Source organism: Mastigoproctus giganteus, chromosome 7 (assembly GCF_048544385.1).
Source record: "Mastigoproctus giganteus isolate SK-2022 chromosome 7, ASM4854438v1, whole genome shotgun sequence".
In the NCBI taxonomy this organism is placed as follows: domain Eukaryota; kingdom Metazoa; phylum Arthropoda; class Arachnida; order Uropygi; family Thelyphonidae; genus Mastigoproctus; species Mastigoproctus giganteus.
The window spans coordinates 112096773-112117665 of record NC_143581.1 but is presented as its reverse complement, the minus strand read 5'-3'; the positions used below and the strand labels follow the sequence as shown (position 1 = coordinate 112117665).

Here is a 20893-nt window from a genome sequence, read left to right as displayed (position 1 = left end):
TCCCTTTCCAATTTCACGTTTATCCGGGACTCGAACAAAATACAATTTAGCATCTATCGAAAACCCACAAACACCGGTATGCTTCTACATTATAATAGCTACCACCCGTTCACCTACAAAAGATCGATTATCTTTAATCAATTTCTAAATGCCTATAAATATTCAACGACGGATTCTGCTTTGGACTCAGAAATACAAATATTAACTAGCAGATTCTTGAACAGGGGTTATCCCATTAACACAATAAATCGAATTAGGGTACAAGCTAAGGATAGGATACAAAATACTGCACCAATCAACAATAGTAATATCAAAAAATACTTTATTTCTGTCCCATATGTTGAACAGTGGCACAAACAGCTTAACAGATTCTTTAAAGATACCGAATTTAAAATTATAGCTAGGCCTATACGGAAGTTACACACTATACTGAACAATCGCTCGGTTCTTTCCACGTTCGCAACACAAATTAATGATCTTGTATACAACATTTCTTGCGGTGATTGCGACTCGTCTTATCAGGGTTCGACGCGGTTTTCTCTTAATATTCGTGTAAATCAACACGAAGCCTCAGTTCGTGCTTCTCGTTCAGCAGCGTCAGAATTAGCCTTTCATGCCATTAACGAAAAACATACTTTTTTATTTAACGAGGCCAAAATACTTAACGTTCAACGTAATTATACGCGACTATTAATTGCAGAAACCGTTGAAATTAAATTACACGAGAATTCTGTTAATGTTCGGCGGCCATATTTGATCTCCGATGCGTGGACCTTTACGCGCATGCGCGAAGACACATAATCACTATTTAAGTTGCAGGTTTAGCCTGATTCGGTAATTTTCATTCCTGTGATCACGACAGTCGGTCGAAAAGCATTGTCAGCTTCAGGAAGGAAAATCGTTTTGAATATTTTCGTTAGATTCTTTTAATTGCGTTAATTTGAATTTTAATTGTTTTGAATTGTGTTAAATTGATTATTTAATTATTTATATTTTACTTTAATGTACCTGTAAGTTGTCGATTTTTTCGTTTTTTCCGTTTTAATTTCTGGAGGGTATCATACGGAAGTGTTCCACGTACTATATTGAGGTAAACTCCTCTTATTAATTTACTAATAACAGATGTCTAGATGTGGGTGTAATAAGAATTCCCAAAGTTTCATTGGAAAGTGACCATCTCAAATGAATTTTTTTTTTTTTTTTTAACCTGGCTGAATTTCACACTCAGCATTTCTCTGAGGAACTGTTAAAATGCCAAGCATGACTAAAGATAATTTGTTATATTTTAAGTTTCCTTCTACACTTGTCAGTTCAAAAATTACGATGGGTAGTGTTTTTTTTTTTTTTTTTTTTTTAAATTTTTGGCTGATGCTGTATAAGTTTGCTTCCTTGCATCATTTGCCATTAATTATATAATTTTTTTTAAACTGTAACTTTATTTTTTTCTCTGTTGTAACAATAAATGTGATGTTTAAAACTACTTTACTACCTTGGGTTTAAGAAAAAGCAAGAAGTCCAAAAGAAAACATGAAATACTTAAAACAGCAAAATATAATATAAAAACAAACTGCACATTTCAGTAAGAAAATTAAATAAAGAATGGGAGATAAAGCAAGAAATAAGAATTCTCTCAGCTTCCAATATGTTGCAGTAGTAGTGTATTGTAACTTTCATCTCTGTGTAGTCAGTATACACCTAAAACACTTAATACAGTAAAACCTCACTAATTTAGACATTTTGATTTTGACACTTTCTTATATGTTCTGTTTTATTTATGCAGAATGAAGATTTTTCCTAAGCAAAAATTTATAAAGATAAAATTTCAAAATTGTTTCAGAGTGGGTTAACAATCACTTTGTAAGGAAGTAAAATCATATAATTTTTATTGTTAGATAATGCTCCTCCTTCAGATAAACTTTTATGAAGTGATAATATCAATATCATGTGCCTTTTCTTACTTTCTAGTACCACAACTTTAATACAACCTGTGGATCTTGGTGTTAACATTCAGTTGTAAATACTCTGCAACTGTTTCTTTTGAAGAAACAGTTCTAGAGTGTTTGGTTTTTTGATGAGTTTGAGAAGAGAAGAAAAGAGTATCCAGTATTAAAAAGTATATCATAATATTTGTTAATTTCAATTGAAAGTTGGAATGAAGTAAAGCAAAGTACAGTAGTAAGCGCATGTAAAAAATTATTAAATAATAACTAAGGCCTCTGTAGCCGAGTGGGAGTGCAGTAGCACATGATCTGAGTAGACTGGGGTTCAAACCCCTGACTGCTAAATACGGTCGATCAGCCAACCTGCACTGGACCAGCGTGGTAGATTATGGTTCATTCCCTCAGCATGAATTGTTGAGAAGGCTTCCATCCTGCAGTGGGTTGATAATGGCTGCAGTTTACCTTTTTTTTTTTTTTATGTTATTATTTAATAATTTTTAATTTAATAACAAAAGATAAAATGTGCCAAAGTGTTTTGCACAATAGTGCTGAAATGAATATTGATTTGGGGAATATAAGAATGTGGCTAGAAGTAGCAACAGCATTTCAAGGAGGAAAATCTGTAGGCAAAGTGGAAGGTAAAAGTGAAGTTAAATTACATTGGCAGAAATGCCCATATTCCTGTTATTAAAGTTGCTAATTTTGATGAGGAATTAGAAATCTATACTGCTAAGCAGCAGTATATTGAGAGCTTTACTCAGCCTTATTTCAGATTTCTTCAATACAAATAAAACAGTATGATTGGAGGAGGGATCAGGTGTGTATAATTACATTTATTGTTATTAACGTTTAACACAGTTAAAACCTGAGTTTAAAACATTGTTTTCTGTTTGAGTTGAACTCTGTTTCAAATCAAACATTTTCTTAAAATTTTTAATTTGTTTTTTTTTTACATGTTTGTGTCCTGATACCATAAAATGTATAAATGTTGGATTACAAATAAACTTGCTTGTTTTTATGTCATGAAAGTATTTACTTATACTTATTACTTTTCAGTAATAATTATATGTGGACTACTCTAATTCCCCATTTAGTCAAAATTAATGATATTCTGTGTATAAAAATAATTTTTGCTAATGGGAAGCAGCAGTGCTAGAATAATACCAATTTGGTGGTAATGCACTCAAGGCAGTGGAGAAAGAAAAATATCTGGAGGACTTAACATGTCCTCTGGTGTTCAAGTTCATCTCTGTTTCACTTTGAAAATTTGTGTGTGATCAAATATTCATGATATAAGTTGCACTATTTTTTTGCAGTCGTATTTAGGATCTCTTGTAGTTGTGTATTACAATGAAATTAATTTCTGCCCTTTCTTTTAAAAGTTTATATTGTGATATTTTATTACACCGAACAGTAAAGAAAGTACACCATTATGCTGAAGGTTATGAAACCAAAACCTATAGGCATATGTACAGGCATCAAAGCCCATGGCTTCCTTGTACTTATACTACTAATAATAATACTAATACTAATTTACGTTGTGGTTTTCATATAACAACATTCCTGTCAAGATAATCTTGCAATACTTCTTAAGCTCTTGTCTCCATTTCTCAGGAACATAAGTCAAGCTTACAGGTCTATAATTACTCACTTCTCCCTTTGATCTTCCATTTGTCAATAGGAGAGAGATTTGGACATCTCCAATTTATAGTGACTGAATATAAGGATGCTCTCATAATTATGGCCAAAGGTTTGGTTAGATCTCTTCCTGCTGCATCTAATCCAATTAGATATATGCCTGAGGTGCTTTATTTACTTTGTTTCAACAATTTCTGTTCTGCTTTTTTTCTCTGTTATTACAAATTCTTTTAGCTCCCAGTAATAACTTAGTATACTGGTTCATACTGTATACTAATCTGGTATTCTGATCCATATTCCATATATTTTATATGCAAAATACTTATTCAGTATGTCAGCAGTCTGAATCAGTAGTTGGGATCGGTAGACTGTCTATAGCAGAGGTTCCCAAACTTTCTTGGTTCACTGCACCCTTAGTGTCCCAGTAATTTTTTCATTACACCCCTAGGCCAAAAGAAATACCTAACACAGTGGTTTTCGACCTTTTAATATATACCGATATAATAATTTTATTCTTTATATAGAGGTATTAAATAAAGATCAATTATAGATCGCCACAAAATTAAAAAGATATGGTACAATGGATATTGTACACCTTTTTATAATGAAATAAATGAATATATAAATTTAAAAAAAAAAAAAATAAATAAAATAATAATAATAATAACTTTAAGTAACTTAAACCGAAATTACATGGCACCCCAAGAATGTTGTTGCGGCACCCTGGTTGAAATCCACTGGTCTATAGTTATACCATTCATATCTAGTGGGCTAATGTTGTGATTCATACACTTTCCTTCTAGTGTTAACATAAGCAAAGAATTCTTTTTTTTTTTTTTTTTTGCATTCTTAGTAAAGGCTTCACATAAGCTACCTTAGCTTGTCTATTCTCTTAGTGACTTGATTGCAGACCAGTTTGTAATTACAGAATCTGCATTAACTTGTCTATTTCTTAACTTAATTACAGATAAGTTTGTATTTACAGTAAGTTTCTGTGTCCCCTGATAATTATTTTTATTCTCTGCCATTAGTCTCATTACTTCATCTGACAATCATTTAGGTCTGAACCTTGAACAGCATCTCTTAGTTGATATGAAAAGCTTAGTAGTGTCTATGATTACTTCCCTCAAATGCTCTCCATTTAGAATTTGCATTTGGTAACAAAGTCAGTTGGTCTCATTGAAAGGAATTTAAAAACTACCTAACAGCATTTGTAATCACTTTCACGAAAGCTGCATCTCTTTCCATTACCTTACACAATAGTTATATCTTTAAGTAAATTCTACCTCAGTATATTATGATCACTGCTGTTTACCGGCTCCTTTATCTGGGTATTCTTAATGGGTGAAAGATCACCGACATTCAGATCAGGAGTATTGCTTTCTCTTTTTACTTCTCTAATGTGTATAAAGCAGTCATCCTGTATATCTAGAAAGTCTGAGCCACCTACTCACAAGTTCCAGTCAATATTTGGAAAGTTAAAATTCCACTTAAGGCATTCTGATATGCCTCTCCACTATTTGTCTGTATAGCTGTTCATTATACTCAATACAGTCATTTGGTCCATGACATACTTGTACTCTTGTTTTTGTTTTCACTTTCCTTATGTCACACCAAGCTGATTCAACATTGCACTGGTAACCTGCACACCTGGATGCAGTACCTTAGATTTTTGATTCTATGTGCTACTTAACCAAGAGCATAATCTCCTCCTCCTTTTCTGACCTTTCTGTACACATTGTTCCATCATGTTCAAATTCTGCCTCCTTTTATCTCAGTGGTGCCTTGTTTCTGATATCCTTACAGTATCTGCATTTGATGACTTCACTATTACTTCAAATTCATCAAATTTGTTTACTATATTCCTAGTATTGGTATACAAGAGTATATACATGTATCTGGTTTTGCCCATAGTAACCCTAACCCAACCCATGTATTTGCTTTTCTGTGCGGACTGTCGGTAGCCATTGCAGTCTAATAATTTGCTTTCCATTCTGCATATCTTTCCATACTAGAAGAATTATAAGAATCACATCTCTGCCTGTGGCTGTTATTCTACTCTGGTTATCACCGAGGTGATAACGAGAGTAGCCTTGTGCAGGCGAAGTTTTTACTACTCCTAGAATAGAGAAGTTTTTTTTGTTTTATTAGCTCTAACATTAGGGCTTAAAGCCTCAAGCTGCAAAAGAGATTAGACTTTGTGTATTTTAGTGCAATTGCATCATTTATACACAGCTAAATATAAATTTGCAAATTTGCAATAGCAGCATCGTTTAAGTTACATCTCATATTGTGAATACCTTCACGACGAGTTGCCATGACATTGCACTACTTCGAATAAGTAATGCTTCACCCGACGGAGAAGACTGTTGTTACTTATTCTCAGTGGATACCACCACCCAGACGGCACCGTTTCAGGGCTATTTTGTATATGTGTGGGTTAATAACTCGACTATCCACTTGTTCCTATTAGACTTAGAAAAGCAAAAAAGGTAAAGTAATAGTAGGAGTGGAAGAGGAAAAGAAATGGTGTAGAAGAATGAAAGGGACAGTAACTCCTTCAACTCATATCACTCAAAAACTCAAACTCCTCGAATAGGCAACGCTTCCCCAGTGGAGAAGGCTGTTGTTACCTATTCCTGGAAATTATGGACATCATCAGGCTCCCCCTGGTGCCGTTTCAGGGCTATTTGGCCCTTCTTTGGTGGGTGGGTAGGTACCCAAGTGATGAAATGATGGCAAAACAGTTGTGGAGTATATCTTCACAATATGAGAGATGCCTGATGGTGTATGATATAAGTTAAGACTAATGCATTAGGGCTTAAATCCTCAAGTTGCGAAAGAGATTTTAGTGCAATTGCATCATTTATACACAGCTAAATATAAATTAGCAAATTTGCAATAGCGGCATCGTTTATCGAAGAAGGGCGAAATAGCCTTCAAACGGTGCCGTATGGGTGGTGGTATCCACTGAGAATAAGTAACAACAGTCTTCTTCTTCAGGTGAAGCGTTACTTATTTGAAGTAGTGCAATGTCATGGTAACTCGTTGTGAAGGTATTCACAATATGAGATGTAACTTAAATGATGCCGCTATTGCAAATTTGCTAATTTATATTTAGCTGTGTATAAATGATGCAATTGCACTAAAATACACAGTCTAATCTCTTTTGCAGCTTGAGGCATTAAGCCCTAATGCATCAGAGTCTTAACTTATATCATACACCATCAGGCATCTCTATACTTCACAACTGTTTTGCCATCATTACATCACTTGGGTACCTACCCACCCACCGAAGAAGGGCCAAATAGCCCTGAAACGGCACCAGGGGGAGCCTGATGATGTCCGGAATTTCCAAGAATAGGTAACAACAGCCTTCTCCACTGGGGAAGCATTGTCTATTTGAGGAGTTTGAGTTTTGAATGGTGTGAGTTGAAGGAGTTACTGTCCCTTTCATTCTTCTACACCATTTCTTTTCCTCTTCTGCTCCTACTATTACTTTCCCTCTAACTTTTTGCTTTTCTAAGTCTAATAGGGACGAGTGGATAGTCGAGTTATTATCCCACACAAATACAAAAGTCCCGAAACGGTGCTGTCTGGGTGGTGGTATCCACTGAGAATAAGTAACAACAGTCTTCTCCTTCGGGTGAAGCGTTACTTATTCAATGTAGTGCAATGTCATGGCAACTCATCGTGAAGGTATTCACAATATGAGATGTAACTTAAACGAAGCCGCTATTGCAAATTTGCTAATTTATATTTAGCTGTGTATAAATGATGCAATTGCACTAAAATACACACAGTCTGTTTTATTAGCTTAAATTGGCATATTAACTTATTTTCTAGAGTAGCTTTATATTCCTAGTTACGATACTTTAACTTTTAACGTTTAAAGTTTAACTTAGATAGAGATTTTGTAGGTATTACTTAATATCGGTATGGGTATCAAATCCACGTGTTACAAGTTGCAGCTCTGCTGAACGAGAAGTTTTTTGCCATATTTAGCCGCTTTATTGACCAATTGTTATTTTAAATTATTTTCTATAAGTAGCTTATAGACCTAGTCAGGATCCTAAGTTTATTCAAAATTGAGACAGCGTGATTTGGAAGTTAATTAATACTGAAGTGTCCGTAGATTTATCATTCATAACTTGCCGCCATTGTTATACGATACAACATTATATCCCAAACTAGATAGCGTTAGCTTAGTATAGTATAGTATATAATATTGGCAATTAATCAGTAAAATCTATTAATCTTGTTAAACTTCATTGTCAATTAAATTGTGCTTTTTAACTAACTACATATAACGACTTAGATTTTATAAACGTAACATAATTAATACATAACTTGATACGGAAGTTATATAAAAGGAACTCGTAGATAATACTCGATACTGAAAAATATATAGTTTTATATCTGTGTTGGGATACAAGTTTAAGGTTATAATTTTGTACTGAAATTGCAATTTTATTGAAATTAAATTGAAATCATGACTCAGAGCAGCAAAGCAAAAGGCTCAAGCTAATGGGAGTGCTGTGGCTCAGAGGAGAACTGAGGGGGGGCAGTTGCCCTCTGAATCACAACCTTTTAAAATGCACTGCTTGCTTGATGTTTATGGAGCAGTCGGGTATGGGACATGATATTACCATGGGGAATGTCTTTGTGTGTGTGCGCAATGTAAGGAGTGTAAGGAAATCGGGCGACAACTCAACGTTGTTATGGGCCTATTATGAGAGTTTGAAGGACAGGGTGGATGCCCTCGAAGGATCTAAATTTAGGGCCCATCAAGCTCACAGGTAGTAGTTGTTGGTGACTATTGTCAGGGAAATGGGGAACATGGTATGTAAAAAGGATAGGTGGAACAGGACCAGGGTATGTCTGCCAGAGGCAAAGGTTGATGACGTTTTAGAGCGGATATCATCTTTTAAGGGCACAAAAGGTGATATAGTTGTACACGTTGGCACTAATGATATTAAGAGTAGGAGACCGGTGGAATTACTTAACAAGTACAGGTCACTATTGAAAAAAAGCCGTGAATTAGGGTTGAATTTGAAAGTGTCTGCAATTCTGCCCAAACACGTTAGGAGGAAGTATATGATGAGAGCCTTGTCGATCAATTCGGCCCTGGAAAGATTGTGCAAGGCTCAAGAGGTAGAATTTTTTTCAGGCTGGTCTGTATTTGTTAACAGGAGAGACTGCTTCTACAGGGATGGGATACACTTAAATAGAAAGGGTGCAAGAATATTTGCTGATGCTATAGAGGCAGTGTTAGGTGGGTCGGAAAACTGCTAGCTTGGGGGGGATACAAGGACTAATACATTAATAGTAGCCGCTGGCAGAGGTGAAAGTGATTCTTGCACTGCTTCTATTGGAATGAGCGGCAGCCTGGAAAACAAGATGCAGGGTATTTCTGAGACTGCTGGGAGTCATTGCAGTACAAGTAAACACATGGGTTGTGTTAGGTTAGCTAAGAATAGGAACAGGTGCAGGTATAGTTGTGTGTACACCAGTGCTAGGAGTTTGGTAAATAAATTTGATGAATTTAAGGTATTGCTCAAAAGATCAAAGGCAGATATTGTTGGGATATCAGAGACGTGGTGTCACACAGATATAAGGAATGCAGAACTGGAATTTGGGGAGTACAATATGTACAGAATGGATAGGAAGGGAGGAGGGGTTATGCTATTAGTTAAGAAACACATAAAATCCAAGGAAGTGAAGCCAGTCGACATCGCTGGACAGTGCAGTGTCGAGTCAGTTTGGTGTGACATAAGCATTGGGAGATCAAAATTGAAACTGTACAGGGAAATAGTGGGCCAGTAAATCAGAGAGACTTATAATGGACTATTTTAATTTCCCAGATATTGACTGGAATTTGTGGGTTGGTCACTCACACACTAGCAAGGCTTTTGTGGATTTATTGGATGATTGTTTTCTACATCAGCATGTTCGGGAGGAAACTAGAGGGAGTAATACTCTTGATCTGATTATCAGTAATGATTCTTTATGCATTAAGAATCTGCAGATAAAGGAACCACTAGGTGGCAGTGATCACAGTGTGCTGAAGTGGGATTTACTGAGAGGTAACTACCATCAGGGGTAAAGGGAAGGGTTTTTGCTTTCGTAAAGGTGACTACGATGGTCTGAGACAGTATTTAAATTCTATACAGTGGGACCAACTGATGATGTTACCAACAGCAAATTCAAAATGGGAAGCATTCAAAGAACTTATCTTGGAAGCTACTAGAATTTACATACCAACTAAGAAATATTGTTCAAGGTTTAGGCCTAAATGGATGTCAGATGAACTAATGAGACATATGGCAGAGAAGAAAAATGCATGTTATACATATAAATTAATGGGTGACATGGAAGCCTATGATAGATATAAGCTGGTCTGTCACAAAGGAGATTAGGCAGGCAAATGCAGATTATGAGAAATCCTTGCCAAAGGATGCAAAGAAAAACAGAAAAGAGTTCTTTACCTATGTAAACTCTAGCAGGAAAGGGATGAATCGGATTGGTTCACTGGATATTGATGGTTCAATAGTTAAGGATCCTGCTCAGGAGGCGGCAAACTAAACGAAAATTTTCCATCTACATTCACACAGGAGGAGTTATTCAGGGAGGGGAATGCCAGAGGTGAAGTAAACTCTAGCAGTGAGCTAGATGACTTTGTAATAACTGAGAGGAAAGTGGAGGAGAAATTGTTGAGGATAAACATAAAAAAGACATCCGGGGTCGATGGGATCTATCCAGTTATATTAAAGGAGGCAGCAAAGGAAGTAAGCAAACCCTTAGCCATAATTACGAGAGCTTCTTTCGACTCAGGGGTGGTACCCATAGACTGGAGATGTGCAAATGTGATCCCAATTCACAAAGGAGGACAAAGGCTGACACAGTGAGTTTAACTTCTGTTGCAGGAAAATTAATGGAGGCACTGGTTAAAGAAGCACTGCAGGATTATCTAGACAAGACTTCAGTAACAGCTTTGACACAACATGGTTTTGTTAAGGGAAAGTCTTGTCTGACCAATTTGATTGACTACTCTGATGCAGTCACAAAAGCACAAAAGAACTGAATGCAGGGAATCACTTTGATATTATATATTTGGATCTTAGAAAGGCTTTTGATACTGTTGCACATGAAGACTGCTGCACAAATTGGAGCAGTGTGGCATTGGAGGCAAATTGCTGCTATGGATAAAGGGATGGTTGAGGTGGAGAAGACAGAGTGGTAATCAATGGACACTGCACATTGTCTACTAATGTTATTAGTGGAGTCCCTCAGGGTTCAGTGTTGGGTCCATTGTTGTTTTCTGTATTTATAAATGATATTGCTGATGGTATATCAAGATTAATGTCGAAGTTTGCAGACGATACAAAGGTTGGCAGTGTTGTTAAGGACACTACTGACGCTATGCTGGTGCAACAGGATCTGGAAAGGTTGAGCAGATGGGCTGAGAGGTAGCAAATGAAATTTAACATTGACAAATGTAAAGTACTACATATGGGAAACAGTAACCCCAGAGCAACGTATCAACTGTGTGGTACTACACTGACAGCAGTAGAGAATGAAAAGGACCTGGGGGTAATTGTGCAGGCAGATATGAAGTTTTCTGAGCAGTGCAGATGGCCTGGAAGAGGAGTAGCTCATGGTGTCTTGTCAATGATATATTTCTAGCAGGGATAAGGAGGTGATTATTCCCTTGTATAAGGCAATGGTCAGGCCACACAACTTGAGTACTGTATACAGGTCTGGAGGTCTCATTTCAAGAAGGATGTAGAGCTGTTGGAACGAGTACAGAGAAGGGCAACAAGATTAGTGAATGGAACAAAGGATTGCTCCTACGAAGAAAGGCTTAAGTTTTGAAAATTAGTGTCTGAAGACTACGCACCTGCGAGGTGATCTGATTGAAGTGTATAAAGCCTTCAGTGGTTTGAGCATGCTAAATGCCGATGGGATTCTTTCTCTTGCTCAGAATAATCACCTGAGAGGGCATAAATTGAAATTGAGGAAAGACAGATGTAGGATAGATGTGCAGAAATTTGCCTGTAGCCAGCGTGTAGTTGGTTGGTGGAACTGACTTTCATCCCTTTTTGTGGAAGTTGATAGCTTAAATAAATTTAAGGCTCAGCTGGACAGGTATTTCGAATGAACGGAAGGGTGAAATGAGAGTTTTTTTTTTTTTTTTTTTTTGTCCGATGCTGCATAAGCTTGCTTTATTGCATCATATGTCTCTACTAATGCTAAAATGCTAATGCTATTAATCTGTTATCCCCCAAGTCAAAGGATTTCTACTTCAACTTTTAGACTTTTCCTTTGCTCCTGCAATCTGAAGCATGATTTAAGCCTAAATTTAATTTTAAAATGCCACATAAAACTAGCATATATGAGTATAATATAATTCTTCACTATTCCTATGTTATGTGATAACTTAAAACATTATGCTGTTTTAAGTTATGCCGTATAATGTGATACCGTTATGTTATAAAATCACAACTGTATTATTATAAATTTATAGTTTATAGACTTATAGACAAAAAAAAAAAAAAAGTTCAAATATTAATTTGAACTCGTGTTATGCTTATATCATTCTTATCTTGATTCAGAACAATGGTGGCAGAATTATATTATTACTATGTGATTCAGTTATGCTATAAAATCACATGTACTATTATAAATAAATAAAAACATTTATTTATAATAACGCATGTGATTTTATAGTATCTGTATCATATAGTAATAATATAATAATTATAATAAGTAGATTTGATAAAAACTAATAACAAAACTTCTAATGCTATTTATATTCCTATGGAATTATATAGAATGGAACTAAATAGTTTGTCATTCTTGCATCGATTCACTGAACTCCTATAAGCCCATTAGAAGGTTTCTCTCACATCAACTTTTGTTTTTTAAGCAATTTAGAAGGTCAAGTAAGAAACAATTATATATACTATATCAGATAAACAGAAATAATAACTGCACTACTAATTTTAAAGAAATGTATGATGAATACCAATAATTTTTAGGGAATGCAAAATTCTGCTTAGCAGAGTTTTATCATAGTTCAGGTATGAATTTTTAGAAAAGAATATACATAAATTCCATTATGAAGTGAACAGTTTTGCTTATTGTTTGTCATTAACAGTTTCAGCAACAAAAAGGAGGAAAATTGGAAAAGCAACCAGACCTGTGAACAGAAGACCACGATTGTCCAACAGTAGTGAAAGTGAAGAGGAATCTTATACAAAAATAAAGAATAAATGCAGCAAAATTTTAGATGATGGAGATCAACATTCTTATTTCAAAAGAATAAAGTAAGACTATTTTTTATGAAATTATTTAATTACAGTAATAAAGTTTAACTGTCATCAAATTAAAATCCAGCATTGTGGCACTTTGCCATATTTTCATCAGTCAGTGTTTTGTGATAGAAAGATAAGAAATTATTTGAAGTGAGGACACTTTAAAAATTTTGTGCTTAATGTTGACAGTATATTAACACTGACACATTTTGAACAAATAATAATATCTTTAGTAACGTCAGTTTTGTTATGAAAAAAAAAAAAAAACCTAATTTACAACCAATTCTCAGAGTATCAATACAAGCAAAATTGAAGCTGAAATCAAGCCTATATCAAAAATTAGCACACAACGAGGTGCATGAACATGGAGCCATAAAGTATCCTTTTACTATTATACTTTTCCAGTTAAAAAAAAAAATAACTAGTAATCCAAATTGAAATTCCACACTTCAAGAATACTACAGTTCACACAGATGTAATTCTAATAGGTATTTCTACATTTTTCTATTTCTGGCATACAAAATACACCATAACTAAAGTTAAGGAAATGAAATTAATTTATTTGTCAGGATAATCCTTTCCTCTGGGTTAACATGTAAGATAATTATTGTAAATGTGATTTGTTAATGTGCTTTTGAATAACTTGGAACAACTTTTGATAGTCTTGATTAAAATTCAGTAAAATTATTTAGTAATATATGTATCTATTTGGTTTTCTTAAAATCTTTCCTACCCTAATTATTAAAGAGAAATAAATAAAAATTTTATAAAGTAATATAAAGGTAAAGTGCAGCCATTATCAACCCACTGCAGGATGGAAGCCTCCTCAACAATTCATGCTGAGGGAAATGGACCATAATCTGCCATGCTGGTCCAGTGTGGGGTGGCAGATTGACCGTATTCAGCAGTCAGGGGCTTGAACCCCGGTCTACTCAAAGAGCACGTGCTACTGCACTCCCGCTCCTCACCACTCGGCTATGGAGGCCTTAAGTAATAAAGTAATATACAGGTGATTAAAAACTGACAAAAATATATTGATAAAAGCAATAAAAGCATGATACAAAATACAATGTGAAATGACAATAGCTTTCAAAACTTTAAATAAAAGATAGTCCTAGAGAATTTAGTCCTAAAATGTTCATATTCAGGTCCCACTTGTGGATCCATTGGACTGAGTCTTGGTGGAGACTTTCAGTCCACTTGGTTCATTCACAAGTTGGACCTGAAATCCAAATTCTCTGCTTGTCTCACCATCATGAAGGCATAATTAGTTACCATGGATGTTAGTTACCCTATATATAAAGTCCGAAATGGCTAGTATACTGTAGGTGACCACCAATATAAGCAGGGGTCAAAGTGTGGCTTCCATATCATACAGAGGAATAGCAGAACCTCTGTGTCGCCAGGGAGTAATAGGTGGTAGAAGACAATCACCATGTACTATCATTATTAAGAGTACTCCTTTGCATTCTTGACTATTCTGGTTGCTCTTTTGTGCACTCATTTCAAGAAATCTACATCTTTCTTAAAATGCAGCATCTAGACCTGTATGCAAGTGGGGAAATTCATATTTAGTTCCAAGAACAGACCTCTGGCAACCCTTAACCCGATTCACATCTGTTGGGTTGTTGAACTCACCCCAACTGGGTTCAACAAATAAATTCTATAATTTTTACTCTATCTAGGGAGCTGAAACTCACTATAGCTGGAGCCAAAACTGTTTTCTTCAATTTTCCCACTTCAATTTTCAGAAATTTCTATTCAATTTCACACAAACAGAAATAATGTGACATCAAATATGCATTTTTTTAAGCCTTTTACAGTTATTTTTTTTATCCACCCGCCCTAACTAGCCTCGTCTTATGAAGCACGATACTTGATTCGATTATTGTTTTACGGAGAGCATGAGCCTCTGTGTACGGAGGGGGGTTTGTTTTTGGAGCAAAGCGTGAGAACAGTTCACTCTAACATTGCGTCAGTTCTCCATACAGCTTTATTGAAAAGGCATAAAAAACAAACAAAAGACAAATGCAAAACTACTGTTAGTTGCCATAAGAAACAATAAAGCGAAACACTAGTAACAATTGTTTCTGAAAAGCAAAAAGATCATATTTCCTTTTTTCAATGCGTATTTCACCTACTGACCAAAAATCAAGGAAATTCATCCATTGGAAGCCACACTGAAAATGGGAAAAACTGGTGTAAAACTGATAACAATGCAATGTGCATTAGATAAAAAAAAAAAAAATAAGTTTGCTCTGTTGTAATTGTTTTTAGGGAAAAATATCGGAACAACAGTTTCCTGGATGTATATTTAATCTTCTGACGAAATTTCAAGAAAATATTTTTATTGATAGCTGCGTTATAAACATCGAAAACTGGTGCACAGAAGATGAAAAAAAAAATCACTTCCTGTAAATAACGGATTGTTTCTTGAAATGTATTGTTCACAAAACTACAATAATTTCAAACAATACAAAGCTAACAGATTACGGCTAACAGGCTGTTCAAAAAGTATTGTTAGAAAATATTTCCTTGGTATGTATTTGATGCGAAATTCAAATGAATGCAGTGATGCGTTATATAATCAAAGTGAATGGCTGCTGTTTTTTGCAGTCATAATTACATAAAATTATATGTGATTGTACATTTTTGTGTTTTCGAGTGAGTTAATAGTTTTTGCTGCAATTTAAAGGTAGGAAATCAAAGAATATACTTCTGTTTATGTATATTGAGAGTTTCAATTTTGTAAATTGAGCAGAAATTATGGAAATGATTAGTTTTTTCCAGGGGAGAAATTTTCAAGTTAGGGTTAAAAATCTAGACTTAGAGGGCCTGATTACACCGGGTTAATATCTTCTGTCATGCAGTACGAGTGTCTTTTTAGGTTGTGATAGGCATCATGCTGAGATCCAGTAACACCACTCTGCATGGTTTTCATTGTTTGTAAACTAATAGCTGTTTTAACTCAGTTTTTCACACTGATTTCAGATATGGTATTCATTTTTTCTATCACATACCGTTTTTACACAAATCACTTAAGTTGATGTCGTGAGTTGTATTATTGAATGTATTAATTTGAGAATTTGTAAACTAAATCTTCATATGTTGACAACACTGACTTCAGTCATTTGTTTCTTGACTTTGACAGCTCCGTGCAGCAGTATTTTTCAGTGTGAGCTCAATTTATTTTGAGGTTATTGTGGCAAACTAGTGCTGAAAAGTGAGTAAAATGTCTTCACACAAGTGTTTGGACAATTCAAACTAATTTTGTTATAACTGTGGAAGTTATGTAGTACTCAAGAAAAGACAAGATATCACAGAATTTGTAAAAAATCTGTATTTTGTTTATTTGTATATCCTAATATTCCATCTCCCCTTAGATCAGTTCCACATGGAGATAACTTGCCTATTCCATGTCCTCTACTTATATTGGAGAATGTCACAGCCGAGAGTGCCGAAGTTAAGCTTCTGAAGATGAAACTGAAGTGTATATGCCTGGAGACATTTGAGTGCAGCCCTCAATGTTTTCACAGCATAAAATCAATTACAGTGAAACTTCTAACGGACACCTCTCTTTAACGGACATCTCTCTACAACGGACATTTTCAAATTCCCCAACTCACCTCTATTGGTTTTAACGTGTTTTCAGCTTCTGTCTAGCGGACATTCTCTGTAACGGATGCGGACAGGCAATCTGCACTGTTACGTTTAGATTAGCACTTAATTTGATCTCCCCATAACGGACTGTGGGAGAGCTCACGGCCCTTTTTCTAGGAACTTTTCTTCCACGTATTGCCTCAATCGTGTGTTTATTTTCTATTTCTGATTCTCTGAATTTTATCAAGGTTTACGTCGCGGTTCTAAACCCTTTTTCAAGAATTTTAAGGCATGTGTAAAACTTCTGATGAATTCGGTGTGTGCAGGGGGTGGAATTTTGTCGGCCTTTTTGTCTTTTGAGTTTCAGTTTTCAGTTTTGTTTAGTGTCGTGTGAAGTGCACAATGTCTTCTCGTAAACATTTAACTTTAAAAGATAAAGTCGAACTCATTAATGCGTATGATCGGCAAAAAAATAGTGTTCGCAATCTCGCTGCAAAATTCAAAATCGGGAAGACGCAGGTAAGCGACATCCTAAAGAAAAAAAAAACGAACTGCTCAAACAATTTTGGCAACACGTAAATGATCAGGTTCAAAAATCATTCCCGAAAACTGTTGGACTTCAAATTTGTCGCGCACGTGCTAAAAAAATTCCCATTAATGGGCCTATTATTAGGGAAAAGGCTTTGGAGGTTGCGAAATCTATGGGAGTAAATGAGTTCAAAGCTTCTGTGGGATGGCTAGACAAGTTCAAAACTCGGCATAAAATTTCTTGGAAAACCGTAAGTGGTGAAGGTGGATCTGTTGATACTGGGGTTGTAACAGAGTGGACCGTCCAATTGGAAGATTTATGTCGTGATTTTGAAGCTAAGGATATTTATAACTGTGACGAAACAGGGTTGCTTTTTAAAGCTCTTCCTGAAAAAACAGAGTCTAAAAAACGAAAAGTGTCAGGGCGGAAAAATTTCTAAGGAGCGCTTGACTGTACTATTGTGTACAAATATGCTGGAAGACTTTGAACAACATCTTGTTATAGGAAAACCACAAAATCCTCGTCGTTTCAAGGGCATAAAGTTGAATCTTGAATGTTGACTGGAAGTCTAATAAAAAAGCGTGGATGACACGAGATATCATGAGCGAATGGATAAGTCACTTTAACCAAAACATGATTCGTCAAAACAGAAAAATTATTCTTTTCATGGATAATGCTGCATCTCACCCGCACATTGAATTGTCCAACGTTCAAATCGTTTTTCTGCCACCAAACACATCTGCAGAGTGTCAGCCCTTGGATCAAGGGATAATAAAAAAATTTAAACTTCACTACAGAAAACGTGTTTTAAGACATCTCATTGCAAACATGAACGATGTAACATGTGCGAGTGACCTTGCAAAGAAAATCAGCATCCTAGATGCGATTCAATGGATTTCCTCTTCAGTAAATGCAATTAGAAAGCAAACTGTCGTGAACTGTTTTGTAAAGTCTGGCTTCTCAAACGCAAAAATTGAAGTTGTGAACAGCAATGTTGAGCACCATGAACAAGAACTTCAACATCTATTGATAATGTACGATGCTTCCACTACAAGTGACCCTGGCTACAAAGATATAGACTCGAACCTCACTACAGAAGATGGTGCTCTAGATATCAACGACATTATCATCGATATTTTTCAAGAAGTTCCTCATGAGGATGAAGAAATGGAAGGAGGTCATTCTGTCGAAGAACATATTAACGACGAACCACCAATGAAAATAGAAGAAGCGCTCATACAAATCAATTGTTTAAAAATGTTTTTTGCCGCTGAAGAAGATACTGAAGGACTTTCGATGGTTTCTTCACTCCAAACAAATGTTGAAAACAAAATTATCAGCCGGAAGAAGGTGCAGAAGAAAATAAGTGATTACTGTATGTATTTTTCTTAAGATAAAGTCATAATATGCATAGCACAATTGTATGTATATTATTTACAAAAATATTGTGCAAAATCTGTATATAATTTAATTTAATTTTACATTAAACGTTTAACGATTTTTCTTTATCTCTTGTGTATGTAATTGTATATTATTTACAAAAATATTGTTCAAAATCTGTATATATTTTAATTTAATTTTAGACTAAACGTTTAACGATTTTTCTTTCTTTTTTTTTTTTTTTTCTCCCTCTGACTTCTTGTTAGCGGACACTTTTCTCTAACGGACAGATTTTTGTTCCCCATGGCTGTCCGTTAAAGGGAAGTTTCACTGTATCTGGTAAGAGATTTAAATTTACCAAAGGTATCTGCAGAACTCCTTGGTTCTAGACTTGTGTCAAAAAATCTTCTAGACATGGGGACATTTTTCTAAGAGTACAGACACAGAGAATGAGAACTAGTCCCCTACTTTTTTGAGGACGATTCTGTGGGTTTTTTTTAGGAATCGGTTACAATTTCTGTGGGTTTAGGAATCGGTTACAATCCTACACAGTGGAGACTTTTTATTGACCTATCAAAGGTACCATATTTATTTCCTTTGTTCTGCAAAGGAAATAAATATGGGTCAATTTCAGTAGCTCACTCTGTGCATTTGAAAGAAACATATGAGAACTCGAAGAAGTTGTTGACAAATATTAAGTAAGAAGAACATGGTTTGTTGGTCTGTGCTGACTTTAAACTGTTAGTCATGTTACTTGGACAGCAATCTGGCTACACAAAAATGCCTTGCTTTTTATGTGAGTGGGACAGTCGAGCAAGGAGTAAGCATTAGGATGGCCAAAAAGGTGCAGTTTGTTGGTGGATCAAAGAACATATTTTATAAACCACTAGTAGATCCCAAAACTGCCCTGCTTCTATCCTTGCACATCAAACTGAGTTTGATGAAACAGTTTATGAAAGCTTTACCCTTTCATACCCTAATGTCCTTTACCTTTACCCATACCTTTACCCTAATGTCCTTTCTTCAACTACCCTTTGTACTAAATTCTCATCAATCATCCAAGAGAAGCTAAGACAAGGTATATTTTGTTAGACCTCAAATTCGAGAACTGATGAGGGACCTAGTTTTTGAGGGAACTTTGAATAAAAGAGAAAAGCAGGCATGGATTAGCTTCATGTGTGTTGTTGAGAACTTCTTAGGGAACAACAAGGATCCAAAATACGAAAATATACAGTTGAACTTGATTATAACAAGCATCAAGGGACCGAAATTTCCTTGTTATAACTGTTACTCGCTATAACAGTGATGAGTTAAATCACCTCCTATTTTTTTAAATTCTCAATAATTTGATAAAAAGAGATTCAAAAATAAAAGAAATATTAGAGGGAAAAAATAATACAGTATTAGTATATACCTACATATTATTTGCATTAATATCCTTATATTCAGTTTTTAAATCGATCCAGCCAACCATTGTTACATAAAAATTGTCGCGTCCAAAATTCTTTAGCAAATTTTTCCGCTTGAGCCTTCAAGATCGGACTGTCTATTGAAAATCCAGCACTTCATTGTCTAGTGACCCATTGAAGCAATATTTCATCGGCATTTGTAATCCGCACTTTCTAATTTTATTATTTTTTTTCAGTTATGTTCTTTTCCAGTGCCGATATGTAAACATGTTTATTCTTCCATAATGTCATTACTGTTGAAGAGAACAAAGAAACTTTTTACACACTTCAACATTTTTTGCACCACGTTCTAACTCACGAATAATTTTGACTTTTTTTTGCAAATCGAGAGACACCTTTTTTTTGTTAGTAGACGTGTTTCTGAAGGAAGGGTTCATTTCTAATTGATTTTATTTAAAGTGACAGTAAAGTGATCTGCATACAGAGTTCTTAGAAGTGCATACAAATTTCTTAGAAGTCCCGAAATATATACAAAATTCTTAGAAATCCCATTGACAAAATACTTAGAAGTGCTGAAATGCATACAGAGTTCTTAGAAGTCCTGAAATGCATACAGAGTTTTTATAAGTCCCAAAATAAATTTATGATTCAGTGAATACAAGACAATCTGTAAATAGAGTAATGCAATGAGCAGAATGCCAATGCAACTATTGTATAGCCCCCGTCCCTGAAAGGACAAAGTCATAAACTGGCCGCTAATCCGATGTGAAGTGGAGAGTCATAAAAGCTAAGTCACCATTTTCATTTTTTGTCTATTCCAAGAATTGGGTTTTTTCGACTACCCAAGCAGTTAAGAATGTTTGCATAGTTACCAAAATTTGTACAGTATGTCCGGGTAGTGCACTCATTATAACCATGGGCAATTGTATGGGAATACACGTAAATTAAAATCATTATAGTTTTTTGCTTGTGACAGCCACGATCTTATTTCCGTGCTCGTTATAACCAAGTTCGACTGTAATTGAAAAAAACATTGGCAAACTTCAAGAAGCTGGGCTGTGACATCAGTGTCACAGTACA

The 20893-nt window shown here is 35.2% G+C and overlaps 1 protein-coding gene across 1 annotated transcript in view; it reads left to right on the top strand.

Annotated features, from left to right (window-relative positions):
• The window catches only part of LOC150083150 (DNA excision repair protein ERCC-6-like), a 382705-nt gene that overhangs the window by 15356 nt on the left and 346456 nt on the right, over positions 1–20893 (top strand). Inside the window, exon 2 of the mRNA XM_090377075.1 lies at positions 12739–12907. Within this exon, the coding sequence (XP_090233201.1) occupies positions 12739–12907 (169 nt within the window). The remainder of the gene's footprint in view (positions 1–12738; positions 12908–20893) is intronic.